Source organism: Geotrypetes seraphini, chromosome 2 (assembly GCF_902459505.1).
Source record: "Geotrypetes seraphini chromosome 2, aGeoSer1.1, whole genome shotgun sequence".
Lineage (NCBI taxonomy): Eukaryota > Metazoa > Chordata > Amphibia > Gymnophiona > Dermophiidae > Geotrypetes > Geotrypetes seraphini.
In genome coordinates, this window is record NC_047085.1 from 296,911,958 (window position 1) to 296,930,958 (window position 19,001).

The following is a 19,001-nucleotide window of genomic DNA, read 5'->3' on the forward strand; positions in this document are numbered from 1 at the left end:
GTGTGCAGGTGTAGAGCTGCTCTGTGACAGGGATGTGGACATGGCAACGCGAGTCCAGGATTTGCTGGAGTTTCTTCATGAGAAACAGCAGGAGCTGGATGTGGCAGCAGAACAGCACCGCAAGCACTTGGAGCAGTGTGTGCAATTGCGCCATCTGCAGGCTGAAGTGAAACAGGTGAGATGAGGAGAAACTCAACTTGCCCTACATCTTAACAGCTGTATGTTTTCTGGTCCCTTTTTTGTTTTGGCTGGAGCTATACAGTTGTTTTCAATAGTTAGAAATTGTATTTCTAAATGTGTTTCAGTACCAGTCATTTAATATTAGAGCTGAGCCAACCCCCTCAAAAAAAGCATTTTGATTTTGGAGGCAAGATGGCAGATATCATTTGGGGAACTGAGTCTTGCTAAGCAGCAGTTTTTAAAGTAATTTTTTAAAAGATTCTGAGCCATTTATTAACCCAGCCCTGGAAAAATCTGTACTATACTATAGAAAGCAAGGTGAAATAGGCATTCCTGAGGACGTGTAACTCTCACACTGACCCAACTGACCCAGCTTAACAGATTTATAGTAATATCATAAATGGCTTAATCAAGTTTCAAGGACTCAGTACCCTAGTGTTAGTTTAAATCCTTGAGTTACAGATAATTAAATTGTATATCTTTGTTTTTCAGCTGCTTTCATGTGCTCAAACAGAAAGCATGTAAATTTTGTTTTTCAAAATGTACTTACTGTGGACAGTTCTATTCAGGCATCTGCTAAAGGTAAGGTAAATTAACTGGTCAGATACCTGCGCTGGGACAACAGCTTGCACTCAATGAGAAGGGAATCGATTTTCAAAAGAATAGAGGCTGACCGAATTTCGTTTTTGGCCAAATACGCTTGTGCATTTTCGGCTGTAACAGAAACCTTGCGTAGTCTTCACTCCCTCCCGACTCCACCTCCACTGATCAAAAAGAGACGACTCTGCCTCCCTCCCCCTGGCAGCAGCTCTCTCCTGTGCCTGCCGTTTTAGTAGATAGTGGGAGCAGGGGTGCCCTCACTTGCTCCTGCACATGGCTGGCTCCAGGTCAAAATGGCTTTGAGGACTTTCAGTAGCAGTCCTATTTATGCAGTATGAACGGTTTACTAACAACTGGGGTTAACAATTCTGTAATGTCATACTGTAGCCCAGTGGCGTACCTAGGGTATGTGGCACCCGGGGCCCATCATTTTTTGACACCCCCCCCCCATGTAAAAAAATATTTTTTGTAATAACCATGAAAAATAAATGGTCATAATAGAAACAGGCACTGAAAATTTTCTTTTATTGAACCTCATATATGTAACCATTAATCCAAACATAACATAAATTATGTCTGAATTGTCATGACATCAGAAGTACATATGGAGTAGTTGCAGGTGATGCTTGGGACAGTTCTGATTGCGTTAGTTCGGTTTTATATGTTTTTGAATAGAAGGGTTTTTATTTATTTTTTGAAGGTTTAGTAATCTGTGGTCGAGGTCAATAGGTTGTAGAGTTGGGGGTCGAGTGTTAGGAGGTTGTCGAACAGTTTTTTTTCTTTTGACGATTTTGGTTGGAGGGTGTGTGAATGGTGCGTGAATTCTCCTATGTCTGGTTGAGGTGGATTGAATTATTTAGCTGAAGAAATTAGTACCCCCCCCCCCATTCCACACGCATTAATTCTCTTCCATTTTTTTTCCCATCCTAAAAAACACTGATAAGTTCCCAGAAAAAAAATACATTAAAATAAGAAGTGGAAACAAAGGCCCCTACAGATGAGAACATAACATAAGAATAGCCTAACTGGGTCAGACCAATGGTCCATCATGCCCAGTAGCCCATTCTCATGGTAACCAATCCAGGTCACTAGTACCTGGTCAAAACCCAAAGAGTAGCAACATTCCATGCCACCGATCCAGGGCAAGCAGACACTTCCCCATGTCTTAATAACAGACTATGGACTTTTCCTCCAGGAATTTGTCCAAACCTTTCTTAAAATCAGCAATGCTATCTGCTTTTACCATAACTTCTGGCCACTTCATTTTTAAGCTTAGTTCTTTCCTTCCAAACAGAGACCTTGCTAGATGTCAAATACAGAAAGAACAAGGTAACTTCACAAGGACTTAGCTGTGCAGGAAATGTGAATCTCCTCATACACCCACCATATAGTGCAAAAATGTGCAAAGATCTGTTTTTTTTTCTTTCGATCACTACATAGTCTAATGCCACACAAGCAGCGCTGTTACAAACATATTCTGAAGGTCAATGCTAAGGTTAACAAAGTTTCCTTCCTTGGACCACAAGGAGATACTGACAAACCACTAGAAGAGATCCCAAAACAACTACCCAGGCACAACACCCAAAGACCCACTCAGTGTGTGAACCAGTGGAGTGGACTAACTGGGGGGGTGGAAATGGGCCCAGAGTTTGCTCAGCAGAATTTCCCAGACCACCTCTTCCTCTCAACACATTGACACGCTGCCGCCACCGCCACCACCATTAGGAACACCTCAACGGGTAGGCCAGTAATGCTTATAAACTTTATAAAACACATTATTATATTTTCTTATAAAGCACATATTTTAATTGAACTCTCTGACATCCTCAGCCTTGCCATTCACAAAAATAGAAGGAAGAAAAATTCCCGTTTCCTGCTGACTCATGTCCCCAGCCTATACAATATTTTTCTTCTGCAGACCCTTCAAAAGTCTGACCAAATCCTCGTTTCACTTGCATTATAAAGTACTGAGGATGCCATCTCTCTCCAATCCCAGGTCCTAAAGTCTAAGACAGTAGCGCAAACTAGTGCTGCCTGATTCAAGAAAAAAAATTTTTTCGATTCGATTCAGCCTATTGAATTGGTTTTTCGATTCAACTTTCCTGCCCAATTGGGTGTTTGTTTGTTTGTTTTTAAACCTGGTGGGTTTATTTAATAGCTTTTTCACCCCCCTTTGGCTTCTCCTAACCACACTGGCGCTGTGGTGTAAATAAAATAAAGAAACAAAAAGGACTTTTCCTCTCTGTTAAATCCTAGCTCACGTTTGCAGTCTAACACCAGCTCTGGCAGGATACACATTTCAAATCTGACATATTGTAATCACAAAACAGAAAATAAAATTAGTTTTTCTACCTTTTGTTGTCTGGTTATTTTTCAAATCTTGTTGGTCCAAGGCTCTGGTTGTCTTCTGATAACTTGCTTGCCAGGGTCTCCTTCTTCCTTCTTTCTGCATGCTAACCATCCATCTGCCATCTCTGTCCTCCCTGTTTCCCTTCCCTCCCCAGGAGGTCTGGCATCTATCCTTTTTTTGTCTCCCTCCACAGATCTATCTTTTCTTAACTATCCTTTCATCCAGCATCTCTCCCTTTCTTTTCCCAACTACCCTCCTATCCAGTATCTCTATTCCCCCTCCACACCATCCCTTGTGTCCAACTTCTCTCCCTTTCTGTTTCTTCCCTCTCTAAAAACTATGGTCCATCATCTCTCCCTCTTCTCTATTTTCAGACCCATTATTTCTTCCCACCCAAAGTCCGGCATATGCGCGTCTCTTTGAACCCCCTCATTCCCTCCGTGTATTTCTACACCAGGGCCCTCCTCCCTGAAGGCCTGTCCCCACCTTAAAGGTCTGAATCCCACCCCTGAAGGCCTGCACTCCCTCCCCGAAGGCCTGCACCCCCCCGAAGGCCTGCACCCCCCCTGAAGGCATGCACCCCCCTCCGAAGGCCTGCACCCCCCTTGAAGGCCTGCCTGCCTGTTCCCCCACCCACTGAAGGCCAGCCTGCCTGATCCCCTTGAAGGCCTGACCCCCCCCTTGAAAGCCTGCCTGCCTGACCCCCCCCCCTTGAAAGCCTGCCTGCCTGACCCCCCCCTTGAAGGCCTGCCTGTCCCTCCCTTGAAGGCCTGCCTGTCTGTCACCCCTCCCTCCCCCTTGAAGGCATGTTTTTCCCCCCCTTGAAGGCCTGCCTGCCTGTCACCCCTCTCTCCCCCTTGAAGGCCTGCCTGCTGCCCCACCCCGAAGGACCGCTCTCCCCCCCTGGCCTCCCTGAACCACCTGAATCAGGCCCTGAGGGGGTGCTCCCGGCCTTGAGTTCAGTCCCCCACCCCCACCCCCGAAGGACCGCTCGCCCCCCTGGCCTCCCTGCACCACCTGAATCAGCCCGCAGCGGGATTGCGATGTCAGCGATCCCTTCACTGCTTCGGAGCTGCTTCCTCCGCCACGGTCCCGCCCCTTCTCTGACATCAGAGGAGGGGAGGGGCTGGACCGCGGCGCAGAAAGCAGCGCCGAAGCAGTTCAGGGATCGCCAACATCGCGATCCTGCTGTGGGCTGCTTCATAGGTGGTGCAGGGAGGCCAGGGGGGCGAGCGGTCCTTCGGGGGTGGGGGGGACTGAACGGCAAGACCGGGAGCACCCCCCTCAGGGCTGGCACCCGGGGCGGACCGCCCCCCCCCCTTAGTACGCTACTGCTGTAGCCCATGTTGATAATTCCTCTTCCCCCCTCCCCCCAAGATCTTAAATTTAGATTAAGAAATAATAGGCCTAAGTTTTTAAGCATCTGTTATATTAAGCTCCTAGGTTTGGTTGAAATCTTGTCTAACTTTAGCCATCTAAAGCTGAATTACCTAGATCAGGTATTCAGTTTCTTTGGAATATCAGCTGCCATTCTGTAAACTTATGGAGCCTTTGACCACTTCTGTGCAAGAAGGCTACAGTGAACAGCACAAAATATGAATTGGTAACAAAATAATAAAACCAAAATTAAACTACCATGAACTGCACTGGCTGCTGCTAGAAAAAGGATATAGATATCTGGCAGACTTCATGCTGCTAACCACAGAAGATTCTTCTAAATATATGTGAACAGTTCATAGCTTTTTCTTCCAAGCACTTGTCCAAACCTTATTTTAAACCTAACTATGCTAACTGATTTTACCATATTATTCAGCAACAAATTCCAGTTAGTATATGCATTACAGTATAATCTCATTATAACGAAACCTCGCCTATAGCGGACGAGGTCCGCTGGTCCCGGCTGAGCGCCATTATAAACATACAGAAAATCATCGGATATAGCGGACTCGTATATAACGACCAACTATTTTGGTCCCCAGAGCCACTTTTAGCTGTAGTTTTATTCGGCTATAATGGACATGCAGGCTCCACCTACAAGGCACATGGCATGCTGGTGATACAGTATCAAAATGCAGCTCAGAAAAAAAAGACAAGAGTGTTTTTCTTTCCAGTACAGTGTTCTGGTTTGCAATCATTTCGTGCCATACCAATGTTTTGCTGAGTTTTGTTATTGATGTTGCTGATATGCTTGTGCAGTGACTGTTGTTCATCGATTTACGTTGTTTCAAGTTGCCCTAAATAAAGTTTTTTTAAAAATGCAACACTGGATATAACGGACTCTAGATATAAAGGACCATTTTTCCAGGTCCCTTGAAGTCCGTTATAACGAGATTTGTAGCGTGTTCCCTGGTCTTTGGTCTTCTAGGAAAGTAAATGCAGATCAGTTGTTAACTTTGTTCCATTCCATTTCCTCAGCCATCTCTTCTCCAAGCTGAAGAGCCCTAACCTCTTTAATCGTTCTTCAAAGGAGAATCATTCCATCCACTTTATTCTGGTTGATTTTCTCTGTATTTTTCTAACTCTATATCTCTTTTGAGATGCAGTGACCAGAATTGCACATGTTATTCAAGTTGTGGTGGCATCATGGGATGATACTGAGGAGTGATCATTGCAATGTTACTACCACATATTGAGCAGGGGATTTTGACATATTAGATATAATGACTCCTAGATCTTTTCCTGGGTGGTGACTGCTAATATGGAATCCAGTATTGTGTAGCTGTAGTTTGTGGTGCACTACTTTGCACTTGTCCACATTAAATTTCATCTGCCATTTGCCCATTCTCCTACTATTTCAAGGTCCTCTACAATGTCTCACAATCAAGTTTCAAGTTTCATTATTTTTGATATACCGTTTATCATATAGGTATCTAAACGGTTAACGATAAAATAGAATATAAAAAATAAAAATAAAATCGTATCTAAGCTAAAAGGAGGGAAGCATTTACGCATTGACATACATTATACGAAAGGGAAAAAGTGGGGAGAGGGAAATTATTAAATACATCGAGATGGAAAATAAAAAGAGGAAAATGGAAAAAGGGGTAGGAGGTCACTTCAAAAGAAGCGTTTTGATTGTCAAAGAAGTTCTGCAAAAGAGGAACAATTGTCATAGGGTTTACAGGGTGTAAGCATCTTTAAAAAGGAAGGTTTTAAGTTTGATTTTAAATTTATCTAAAGAGTTTTCTAATAAAGGGTCGACAAGAAGGGCATTCCACAGGGTGGGAGCTGTAACAGAGAAGATGGATTTGCGGGTAGTGTCTTGTATCGAAGGGATTGTGAACAGATTTGGGTTACTAGATCGAAGAGTCCTACAAGATGCATACAGAATTAGAAGTTTATCAATGAAAGCTGGTTGGTGGGAGTTTTTTGTTTTGAAGGCAAGAAGTAGTATTTTATAGGTGAGGCGATGTGTGATGGACAGCCAATGTGCTTTTCGGAGGAGAGGGATGATGTGATCGTATGTGTGATTTATGAAGTTTGATTAATTTTATGTCATCTGCAAATTTCATCATCTGTCTTGTTGATTTCCAAATCATTTTAAACAATTACTGGGAGTTCTCTACTTTTTTTTTCTTCCATTGAGAAAATTGACCATTTATAGCTCTCTTCTTTTTCAACTAGTTCCCCATGTATCACAGGACATTTCCTCCTCCCCACGACTTTTATTTCTTAGATTCTCTCATGAGGGATTTTATCCAATGACTTCTGAAAATTCAATTCAAATTGGCTATTGTTGGAAGCAGGATACGAGGCTAAAAGGACCATTGGTCTGACCCAGGATGACTATTCTTATGTTCTTAAAATACAGCTATGCTAGAAAACTTGACCACTTCCCCCAACAACAAATTCCACAGCTTGAATGTGTGCTGAATGAAGAATGCATTTTCAGATTGAACTACCTGTTTGTTTAGTATTTGAAAAATAGATGACCTCCTTATTTATTAGGTCCATCCCACTCATGACTTTTGTAGACTTTTAAATATTTTTTTCTCAGTGGTCTGTTCTCTAAGCTCAAACGTCCTAATCTGTTTGCTTGTTTTACTTGAGGGAACCGTTCCATCTGCTTTCTTTTGGTTGCCTTTCTCTAGTTTTGATCTTCATTGTCATATTTTCTTTTTTAGGAGCTGCTAAATATGTGGTTGAGATGTTTGCCAACCATATTTACCAAGCAGCTACTTTGTCAAATCATGTTCAGTTTTAATGTAACATAACACAGCTTGGAAAAACAGGCTGGTTGCAGTTGTTGATACCTACAAACGGATTACCCAGGATCCAGTAACTGACCATATAAAGTTGTCTTCCTGCTGTGAATGTGTACAGAAGCATATCATAACACCTACCCCATTGTTCAGTGACCATCTTGATATCCTGATATGAGACTTGCAGTCCTGCTATCAACCTGCCCTAATCACGTGTTGGGTATCTTGAAGACTTTTAAGTATTCCACACTTGTGGTTTCTTATGTTTAGGCACTATGATGGTGATGGTGGAGGGGGGGTTATTGTTAGTATTATTATTTTGTACTTACAAAATAGAATGGCTGATCAGAGTAAGTCTCCTCAAAATGAGACATCAGCAGAGTTGGATCAGTAAATCTTAGCAATATGCACTGTGTTCTGGAGGACGATGACTTTTGTATACTTTCAAAACTCAATAGGGGTTGAAGCAGTATCAGGTTCCAGAGCCTTCTATAATGGTTGCTGTAACACCCCTGTACAGATACTGACAGTGTTCCCAAAGCTTTGGCCATAGTAAACAATGATAACCTGAAATTGTGCATCATAAGACCAATATCTCTGAAGAGGGCGCCACCACTCTTAAAAGATGAAAATAAATTATTTTTTCAGTGTACTGTATATCCAAAACCTAAGAATCCAGAGATAGGATCCAGGAAGGAAAACAAATTAAACTAATTCTTGTTGATATGCAAACAGCTCTGACAAGAAGAAATACAGTATAATCCCATTATAACGGACTTCAAGGGACCTGGAAAAACAGTACGTTATATCCAGAGTCCATTATATATTAAGTTTATACCAAAAAAAGGTGCCAGTATGAAGGGAAGTTTTTATTTGTACTTTCCTTCCTACCAGGTTGTTTGAGGTGAGGCTTACCACATGGTGGTTTGCAATGAACACTTCTCAACTGAAGAAGTGCTCCGTCTGCTCCCGCCGAGGCCTCACTGAAGTCGGGATCTGTTTTTGCTTGTAGCCGTATGAAGGGCGATCAGGAAAGGGGGTCTTTTACAAGTCACCATCAATTATTTTTTTTTTTTTCTGAAATCACAATTTCTTCTTCAGCAGTTCAGAAAACTACTTTAAGCTGCTTTTCTTGCAGATTTCAATAAGAAAATCTCATTGTTCCTCAAAAAATATCTCTTGAGGGGAGAACAAAATAGGGGTGATTATTCTCCTTCCAAAAAAACCCAAAATAATGAAATGACTCTTAGATTGATTTTCCTCCCCTAGGTGTTAGAGATGCACTGGAGATTGGTCTTAACAATCAGATTGGACCTCAGTGGACAAGATGGGATAAACCATGTTGGTCCTACTTACTTCCTGAGGCATACTCAAAAATGTAATATAATGTAATGTAATTTATTTCTTATATACCGCTATATCCTTTAGGTTCTAAGCGGTTTGAAGAAAATATACATTAAGATTATAAATGAGAAGTAAGAAGGTACTTAAAAAATTCCCTTACTGTCCCGAAGGCTCACAATCTAACTAAAGTACCTGGAAATTAATAAAGAAGAGAAAATAAAGATGGTTGAAAAAAGAAAAAAGTACAGTGGTTCTTCTTTCCAGACTCTCTCTTAGGTTGGCACCTTTTCAAATCTTCTCATTTAGTTAGGCTGAGCTAGCCTAAGGGAACTGCTATCTTTTTTTTTTTTTTCATTCTTTATTCATTTTCAAAATTACATTAAGTGTTAAATATATTCATTCACATTAACAATAAATATATCACTTACAAACAATCATTGATACATTTCATAAATTCTTAACCCTCCCCCTTTCTCATCCTTCCCACCCATATATTCCAGTATCCTATATAACAAATAATAACAAAATTCCCCCCACCCTACACCTTAAGTTGATATCTTATAAGAACATAAGAATTGCTGCTGCTGGGTCAGACCAATGGTCCATCGTGCCCAGCAGTCTGCTTCCGCGGTGGCCCTTAGGTCAAAGACCTAACAGACTAGCCTTACCTACATATATTCCAGTTCAGCAGGAACTTGTCTAACTTTGTCTTGAATCCCTGGAGGGTGTTTTCCCTTATAACAGCCTCTGGTAGAGCGTTCCAGTTTTCCACCACTCTCTGGGTTAAGAAGAACTTCCTTACGTTTGTACGGAATCTATCCCCTTTTAACTTTAGAGAGTGCCCTCTCATTCTCTTTACCTTGGAGAGGGTGAACAACCTGTCTCTATCTACTAAGTCTATTCCCTTCATTATCTTGAATGTTTCAATCATGCCCCTCTTGTCTCCGCTTTTCAAGGCTCACCCTGCTAGAGAAGCACTTCCCGATGTTGCTACTCCTGAATCCCCAGGGCTTCCTCAGCATACACTTTGTGCTGGAACAAAAACTCTGCTAGCTCCAAAATCCAGAGTTGTAAATAGTCTCTCTCTCCCCCCCCCACCCCTACGTAATTCTGAAACACTTGTTGCAGGGTTTGACCCACAAGCCAAACACTTGTAACATTACATCACTTGTAGGTCCAGCTTGGAGTCCAGAGTTTTCCTCATTGCAAATATAGAAGGACAATTCCTGAACTGCTACATGATAAGAGGGTGATGGATGCATGGAACAGTGGAGCCAATGGAGGTAATATTCAGTAACAGAGTTAAAGAAAACTAGGGATAAGTACAGAAGATAGAGATGCAAAGAAGTGGAGAGATCTAAGACCAACTATGCTCTGAGCTTTTTGCCACTGCATTAAGAACGGAGAACTAGTGTAGTGATGAGAACAGTTACTTAGAAACATGATAGCAGATAAAGGCCAAATGGCCCATCCAGTCTGCCTATCTGCATTAACCATTATCTCTTCCTCTCTCTTAAGAGATCCCACGTCCCATGCTTTCTTGAATTCAGACACTCACTGTCTGCACCACCTCTTCCAGGAGATTGTTCCACGCATCTACCACCCTTTGTGTAAAAAATAGTATTTCCTTAGATCACTCCTGAGCCCATCACTTCTTAATTTCATCCTATGCACTCTCATTCCAGAGCTTCCTTTCAAATGAAAGAGACTTTTGTCACTTAGGTATTTAAACATCTTTCAAGAAAACATCTCTATCATATCTCCCCTCTCCCGCCTTTCCTCCAAAGTATACATATTGAGATCTTTATGTCTGTCATACACAATAAAGATGGTAAATAAGACCCACTGGAATAACGCCAAAATAACAAGAAGATTCCACTGTTCAAAGCTTAAGGTGTAATACAGGTTTCTGAGGTCCTTTTCCTCCCCTTTTATAAATCTTATGCTTTGAACAATGAGATCTTCTTGTTATTTTGGAATCTTTACGTCTGTCCCCATATGCCTTATGATGAAGACCACGCACCATTTTGGTAGCCTTCCTCTGGACAGACTTCATCCTTTTTACATCTTTTTGAAGGTGTGGTATCCAGAATTGTACACAATATTCTAAATGAGGTCTCACCAGAGTCTTATACTCCTTTTTCCTTCTGACCATACCTCTTTCTATGCACCTTAACATCCTTCTAGTTTTCACCGTCACCTTTTCATCCTGTTTGGCCACCTTAAGATCATCACATACAATCACACCCAAGTCCCGCTTTTCTGTCGTGCACATAAACTCTTCACTTCCTAATCTGTAGCGTTCCCTCGGGTTTTTGCAGAAAAATGCATGACTTTGCATTTCTTACCATTAAATTTTAGCTGCCAAATTTCAGACAATTCTTTAAGCTTCGCCAGGTCTTTCTTCACGTTAATCACACCATCTGGGGTATCTACTCTATTGCAGATTTTGGTATCATCTTCAAGGAAGCAAATCTTACCTGACAGCCCTTCAGCAATATCGCTTATAAAAATGTTAAAAAGAACAGGCCCAAGAACAGAACCTTGAGGCCCACCAATGGTAACATCCCTTTCCTCAGAGCGCTCTCCATTGACCACTACCCCCTGTCGTCTTCCACTCAACTAGTTTCTGACCCAACTCATCACTTTGGGGCCCATCCTGACGTCTGTGTGGAACATTGTCAAAGGCTTTGCTAAAATCTAAATACACCACATCTAACGCACTTCCTCTATCCAATTCTCAGGTGACCCAGTCAAAGAAATTGATCAGATTTGTCTGACAAGACCTACCACTAGTGAATCCATGTTGCCTTGGGTCATGTAATCCACCAGATTCCAGAAACTTCACCATTCTCTGTTTTAAAAGCATTTCCATTAATTTGCTTACCAGAGAAGTTGGCTAAGTATTAGGGAAACCAGAGAGTTCCCTGGTTCTTCTTGTGTACATAGATGAATTATTTCTGAAGGGACGCAATTCTGAAACAGGGCGAGGTCAGCACACTGATTTCTAAGCCCTGTGAAAGAATGCTGAATCGTTCTCTCTCTCCCTTCCTTGTCACAAATTAACCCTTATCTTAATTAAGCAGTACTTATTTGGAAAGGACATCGGCTGACAGGCATTGAATATGTGCAAAGATTCAGGTTTTGTCTACGTGTTATTCAGGCATTGCCTAAGTGCTGAGTTGAGGGTGACACGATGTAAATGCATGTGACTTTGTATCCACCAATTATTAGACATGTAATCGAGGGAGTTACTATGATATCATTAGCATAGAAGCACAATAATAATAATAATAACAGTTTATATACTGCAATACCGTTAAGTTCTATGCGGTTTACAAAAGATTAGTGGAGTACAAGTTGAGTTGACATACAAGTTGAATTAACTTAAGGGATGTAGTGAACAATGGGGAGAAAGGGCAAGGGAGGGGAAAGAGGGAAGTGGGTCAACTGTCTAGGTATTTCAGGAATAGGTGGGTTTTGAGGCGTTTCCTGAATACCTCATAAGTGGTGGGCAATAGGAGTTGTTCTAGGTCTTTACCCCATAGAGCAGCCTGATGTGAGAGAAGATGCTCGTGGTGTTTTTTTAGTTTGCATCCTCTAACCGGGGGAGAAACGAAGTGCGAGTGGGAACTTCTCTTGTGTTTGTTGGCTGAGAAGGAGAATAGGTCAGTGATGTATTTAGGGGTTAGACCATAGAAAACTTTAAAACAGAGGCAGGCGAATTTAAACTTTACACGAGCTTCCATCGGCAACCAGTGTAGCTGTTTGAAATATGGCGTCACGTGATCGAACTTCTTTAGACCGAAGATTAGTCTGACCGCAGTGTTTTGCATTAGTTGTAATCGTCGCATATTATTTTGGGGGATTGCTAAGTAGACGATGTTACAGTAGTCGAGTTGACTTAATACGAGGGATTGTACCAAGATTCTGAAGGCAGAGTTATCAAAATATGCTTTAATGGATTTAAGTTTCCAGAGGGTGAAAAAACTCTTTTTGATTAGGGAGTCCACCTGATCTTTCATGGTGAGGCATTGGTCCAGAGTTACACCCAGTATTTTAATGGTGGGCTGTATGGGGTAGTTATGTTTGTTGATGTCTAGTGGGGTTTTGGTGTCAAGAGGGCGCGGTGAAGCGATAAAGAATTTTGTCTTCTCAGTATTGAGCGTGAGTTTGAAGTCTGTCATCCAATGTTCCATCAAGTTTATGTCTTCTGATGCTTTTGGAATTGTTTCCGAGATGGAGTTGGCAAATGGGATAATAATTGTGAAGTCATCAGCGTAACTGAATAATTTTATCCCCAGCTGGGTTAATTGAACGCTCAGTGAGGTCATGTAGATATTGAAAAGCAGAGGGGATAGTGGGGACCCTTGCGGAACGCCAGATGGGTTGCTCCAGGTGTTGGAGAGATCATTGTTGAAGCGAACCTGATAGGTTCGGGACGAAAGGAAACCATGAAACCAGTTTAGCACTTCGCCTCTAATGCCAATAGCGTCTAAACACTGTAGCAAATTCGCATGGTCTACAAGGTCAAAGGCAGAGCTTATGTCGAATTGTATGATCAGGGCACTTAGGCCTTTGCTTAAAAGTAGGTGCAAGTAATCTAAGATGGCCGCAATTACCGTTTCTGTGCTGAAAAGTGGTCTAAAGCCGGATTGAGTCTCATGAAGGAGTGAGAACTGGTCTAGATATTCCATTAATTGGGAGTGTACCAGCCCCTCCATGATCTTTACAAAGAGTGGTATGGAAGCAATTGGTCTGTAGTTGGAAACTAGGGCTGACGATTCTTTGCTATTTTTTAGGATAGGGGTTATTATTATGTGGCCTTTGTTGGTGAGGAATTTTCCGTTTTTCAGGTTATGGGCTAAGTAGTGCAGTAGAGATAGTTTAAATTCAAGTGGTGCCGCTTTCATGATTTCCGGGGGACATGAGTCCAGGAAGCAGTATGATTTGGAGTATTTGTTGTATAATTTGGTATAGTTATTCCAATCTATGTCTTGGAAATGAATCCCAGAACATGTCTGCAGGGGTTTCATTTCCTTGTGTGTTAGCTATATGGTGTTCATTAGGTTCTTCTGTTGGGCAACTGTTTCTTAGTTTTTTAATTTTTGAGTCAAAGTGCAGGGCTAGGTTGTTCGCCGAGGGTAATTTAAAGTTGTGTATGGGTAGAGTGTAGCGGGTGGTGTCAAATAGGTTAGTAACCAGATTGAACAGCTCTTTTGTATTAACTCCTCGTGAGTTGTTGCAGGATAAATTGATTTTGTTTGAGTAAAATGCTTTGCGTTTATCTTTTATTAGTTGTTTGTAGGTTTTTATATTGGCTCTCCAATTATTACGGTCTGATAATTCTCCTGTTTTTTTCCATTTTCTTTCTAGACGTCTGGCTAACTGTTTCATTTTTAGGAGATCGATATCGAACCATTTGTTATATTTATTTGCATTACTTTTACTGGTATGTTTAGGTGCAATGTTGTCTAAAATGCAGGTGCTGGTAGTGGTCCAGTGATCCCAAAAATCAGCTACTTCCTTTACCTCTGCTTGTAGTTTATATTGCGCCCAGTAGTTATCTGGGTTGATGTGGCCTCTCGTGAGATGTTCTTTTTTTATTTTTGGTTGGGTATTTTGTTTTCGTTGGAACCAGATTAGCTTGAAGTAGAAAGTGAAGTGATCGGACCAGATGTCGTGGCACCAGGTGCCTCCTGGTAATGAGATGGTGGGGTCTGGGAGTTCCTTTGTGGACATGGCTACTACGTCTAGATGGTGGCCTTTTTCATGAGTTTGTGCGGAGGGAGGGAGGTTGTAATTAAGTAGGGATAGGAAGTTTTTGAATTATTTTGTGTCTGTATTGTCCTCTTCATCGAGATGTATGTTTGTCTCCTGCGATAATATTGTAGGAGGAACTAAGAGAGTTGTGTATGATGAATTCGCAAAAGTCCTCTTTGGCTTTTGACCAACTTTTCAGTGGGACATAGAATAGTATGCATGAGAGGGAATCTTCTAAGTGGATGTTACTGATTTTATAGGCTAGGATTTCTAGTTGGTTGGATGTTTTGGAGTCCATAAGTTCGAACTCGAATCCTTCTTTGAGAAGATTTGCTAATCCTCCTCCTTTTTTTCCCTCGCGGTTTAGTGTAAGGATTTTCAAATTGTCAGGAAGGAGATCGGTAATTATTGGGTCATCTTCAGACAGTAGCCAAGTTTCAGTTAGAAAGAGGCAGGCTATGTGCTTGCTGATGATCCAGTCTTTGATTAGAAAGGCCTTGTTCCTGACTGATCTAGTGTTAAGATAAGCACCTGGGATAGTAGTGGATGTAATGGGATTGGTATGGGTTATGGTTCTTATGGGTTTTACTACCCTTGTTCTTTTTTTGCGGGTGCATTGATGTGTTCTTGTGTTTGAGATAATGCTAATGTTATATGTATTGTCTTCTTGTGGTCGATAAAGTGGGGAAATGGGTAAATTGTAGTTGAGGGTAGAGAGTGTGAATCTCTTTGATGCTAATACTTAGCATGTAGAGTAGTAATATTAGTAAGAGGTTCATGGTTGGATTGTAGATGGGTTAGGGTGGAAAAGAAGATAAGTTAAGTGGAGGTTGGTTTTGAGACGTCTCTGACCGTATAGCGTCTAACAGTACATGCGTCTAACAGTACATACCATTAAGTTCTTCATGCATCTAATAGTGCATGCCATTAACATTAACAGTACTTGTCATTAACAGTTTTCATGCGACGATCAGTAACTGTTCCTATCGACACATGCGTCTAACAGTACATGTCGTTAATATTAACTATGCATGAGCCTAACGGTTTTTCATGCAACTATCAATACCTGCTCCCAACAATGCATGCGTCTAACAGTACATGCTATTAAGTTCTTCATGCGTCTAGCAGTGCATGCCATAACATTAACAGTACATGCCACTAACAGATTAGCATGCAGTTTAACATGCGACTTTCAGTATAAATTTTTTATTTATACTCGCACGCCCCGGTGGAGCAGGCTACCGACGCGCCCCCTGGGCCCGCTGCTGCACTGACTGAAGAAGAACCCCGCTGGCTCGGGGGGGCGGAGCGGCGCTCGCACGTGTCGGTGGAGCAGGCTCCCGATGTGCTTTCTGGGCCCGCTGTTGCACTGACTGAAGAAGAACCCCGCTGGCTCAGGGGGGGGGGGGGGCGGAGCGGTGCTCACACGCCTCGGCAGAGCAGGCTCCCGATGTGCTTCCTAGGCACACTGCTGCACTGACTGAAGAAGAACCCCGCTGGCTTGGGGGGGGGGGGTGGAGCGGCACTCGCACGCCTCGGTGGAGCAGGCTCCCGATGTGCTTCCTGGGCCCGCTGTTGCACTAACACTTTGTTGTATTTGTTGTCGGTGGAGCCAGTGTGTTTGGTGCCTGGGCTTGGAGCGCTTCTGGATGTCCTGCGGTTTCCGTTGGCGCTTTAGATTTTTAAATTCGGGTCCCTCGCTGGTCTGGGATAGGGGCAGAGCAAGGGCTCCCACGCTCAACTCTCCCCAGGAACTCCTGCTGGTGGCTGGAGGGTGTCCGGTAAAGGCTGTGCGCCGTTGGCGCTTTAGATTTTTAGATTCGGGTCCCCCGCTGGTCTGGGAGAGGGGCGGAGCAAGGGCTCCCACGCTCAACTCTCCCCAGGAACTCCTGCTGGTGGCTGGAGGGGGTCCGGTAAAGGCTGTGCGCCGTTGGCGCTTTAGATTTTTAAATTCGGGTCCCCCGCTGGTCTGGGAGAGGGGCGGAGCAAGGGCTCCCACGCTCAACTCTCCCCAGGAACTCCTGCTGGTGGCTGGAGGGGGTCCGGTAAAGGCTGTGTGCCGTTGGCGCTTTAGATTTTTTAAATTCGGGTCCCCCGCTGGTCTGGGAGAGGGGCGGAGCAAGGGCTTCCACGCTCAACTCTCCCCAGGAACTCCTGCTGGTGATTGTAGGGGGTCCGGTAAAGGCTGTGCGCTGTTGGCGCTTTAGATTTTTAAATTCGGGTCCCCCGCTGGTCTGGGAGAGGGGCGGAGCAAGGGCTCCCACGCTCAACTCTCCCAGTTGCCTCCGCCTGACTCTTAGCCTGCGTGTGTGTGTTTGCTATGTCCCATCCCTACATATTTAATTCTCCTTTGGTGCAAATTTAAGTTGTATGCCTTCTTTACTTGAGTGTAACTCACTCTGAACTGCTGCTCTAAAGGTGCAGGTTAAATCCAAAAAATAAGCAAGCTTAAATTAGGTAGGCCATAGTCCTTATCTGTGCCATCGTGTTCTTTGTATAAGACATTCTTCCTTAAAAAAAAAAAGACATTCTTCCTTGGTAAGAATCTGGAACTCTATTTTCCAAGGACACAAAATTAGCCTTTTTAATAGAGGATTAAGTATCAAGCCCCACCCTCCTGCAGTTAATTTGTATAATAGCCAAGGAAAGATAAAGTGTTTCTATAAGATATAGGGAAGGGAAGGCCAGCAATGTGCTCGATTTTAAGAAAAAATGGGATAAACATGTGGGTTCACTTCGAGGACGTGCTTGGGGGGAGGGTTCTTCGAGTGGGCAGACATGTTGGGTCGATGGCCCTTTTCTGCCGTCATATTCTATGTTTCTATGGAAGGTTGATGGATATGTTTGCTTTTGTCCTTAAAGGTTTTGGTTGTAAAGGAGACGATGTAAATAAGTTATATGACTATGTACTTTGTGCACTGAACTGTTTTCAATAAAGAGATTTGAATCTAGTAAGGGATATGATTGAGCATCTAGAAGGACAACAGAGAAAAAGCACCATAAAAGATTTGTTTCTTCATGCAAGAGATTGGTTCATATAAAATCTTCTGTTTTAATTTACAGTGATATAGCACAGATAGCAACTGTTATTTGTGTGTGCTGCCTATAAAGATCAAAATCAAGTGTCAGTGGAATATGAAGAATAATTCACATTATAATTTATTCTTGACTATAGAGCGGCTTAGCATATGAAACAAATTGGTTTGGACATGTACATAAAATACTGGTGATGGCAATGTCATTACCTCACTGTGACTCTCTACCACACACATAGTTCCTTTTTGCATAAATGCAGTCTTGCTACACTTATTTTCAGACTTCTTAGCAGTTCCTTGAGCCCACAATCAGTATGTATAGGGGTGGTAACTGTATAGAGAGGAGATGGCATAGGAGACCTTTTTTTTTTTTTTTTTTTTTTCAAAATTGGATAAGAGTACATTCTAGTTCTGATAATTTTTAAAAGGTTTTATTCTCAGTTTGTGACTATAGAAAGCCTTTTATAACTGAGGTCTTTTAAGACAAGTGCCTAGCCTGAATTCTCTGTTTTCCTGGGGGATCCATTAGTATGTGGAGATGTTTTGCTGGGTGGAATTCCATGGCTCGTCTTGGTACCATGTGTAGATCCTGACAATATGACCTGTCTTAGCAATACCGAGGAATGTAGAGCTGTATAGAATTCAGTCCTCATTCTGCTTGCTGCATGTATGCTGAAATATTGATTGGTAATGAGTTCAGTGGTGTAAAAGTTTGAGACTTGGGAAGACAAGAGAATAGTAATAGGAAAGAATTATATCACCCTCTGAGGAGCAAGTGATTTTCTGTTACCAAATGTGAGGAGTAATCCATAACTCCTATATTCAGTGCAGGAAAAATGGCAATAGAAAATGCCATTATGATGTAGCAAGAAGATATTTTGTCTTTAAGCAATGGGTAGAATTCTCGTTTTCAAGACATTAACAATAGCTCTTATCTTCATGTTGCCATGGCTAAGTGAAGTCTTTTATCACTTTTCTATGTACTTATTCTGCAGTCAAGTACATTCAACTCTTCCTGGCTGGGAAGTAGAAACTAATTAGGATGTTGTATTGAAAGGGTATGCAGCCAGGTCAGTGCATGCACAATACTGTTACTGACTTCAGTGTTCCTAGAGCATCAGAGCTCTTGGGGTGGACTCATTAATGGTCCATAGCAAGTGTAATAAAAAAAATAGGGGTAGATATTCATACCACAGCTGTCAACGTTCTTTCAAATGCTAACTGAAGGCAGAATTAGCCCCAGATATTCACTGTTGGGCCATGTCTTGGGCACTGGCACCAAATATCGGGAGCTTATTTCAGTGGGACTGAACTTTGGCTTCGCTAGAGTTTATGTGGGCCCTAGCTGATATCAGTCGGGGCATACATAAGGCAATCATGTGAGTCATAAGAACATAAGCAGTGCCTCCGCCGTGTCAGACCATAGGTCCATCCTGCCCGGCAGTCCGCTCCCGCGGCGGCCCAAACAGGTCACGACCTGTCTGAATCACCAGAAGGGGCTCCCTTGCCACCTTGGTTTCTCATTGA

At 42.5% G+C, this 19,001-nt stretch overlaps 1 protein-coding gene across 7 annotated transcripts in view; it reads left to right on the forward strand.

The window, feature by feature from the left end:
• The window catches only part of TRIO (trio Rho guanine nucleotide exchange factor), an 830,868-nt gene that overhangs the window by 463,850 nt on the left and 348,017 nt on the right, over positions 1-19,001 (forward strand). For all 7 annotated transcript variants that reach the window (XM_033929852.1, XM_033929845.1, XM_033929848.1 and 4 more), the window contains one exon: positions 9-175. In XM_033929852.1, the coding sequence (XP_033785743.1) occupies positions 9-175 (167 nt within the window). The remainder of the gene's footprint in view (positions 1-8; positions 176-19,001) is intronic.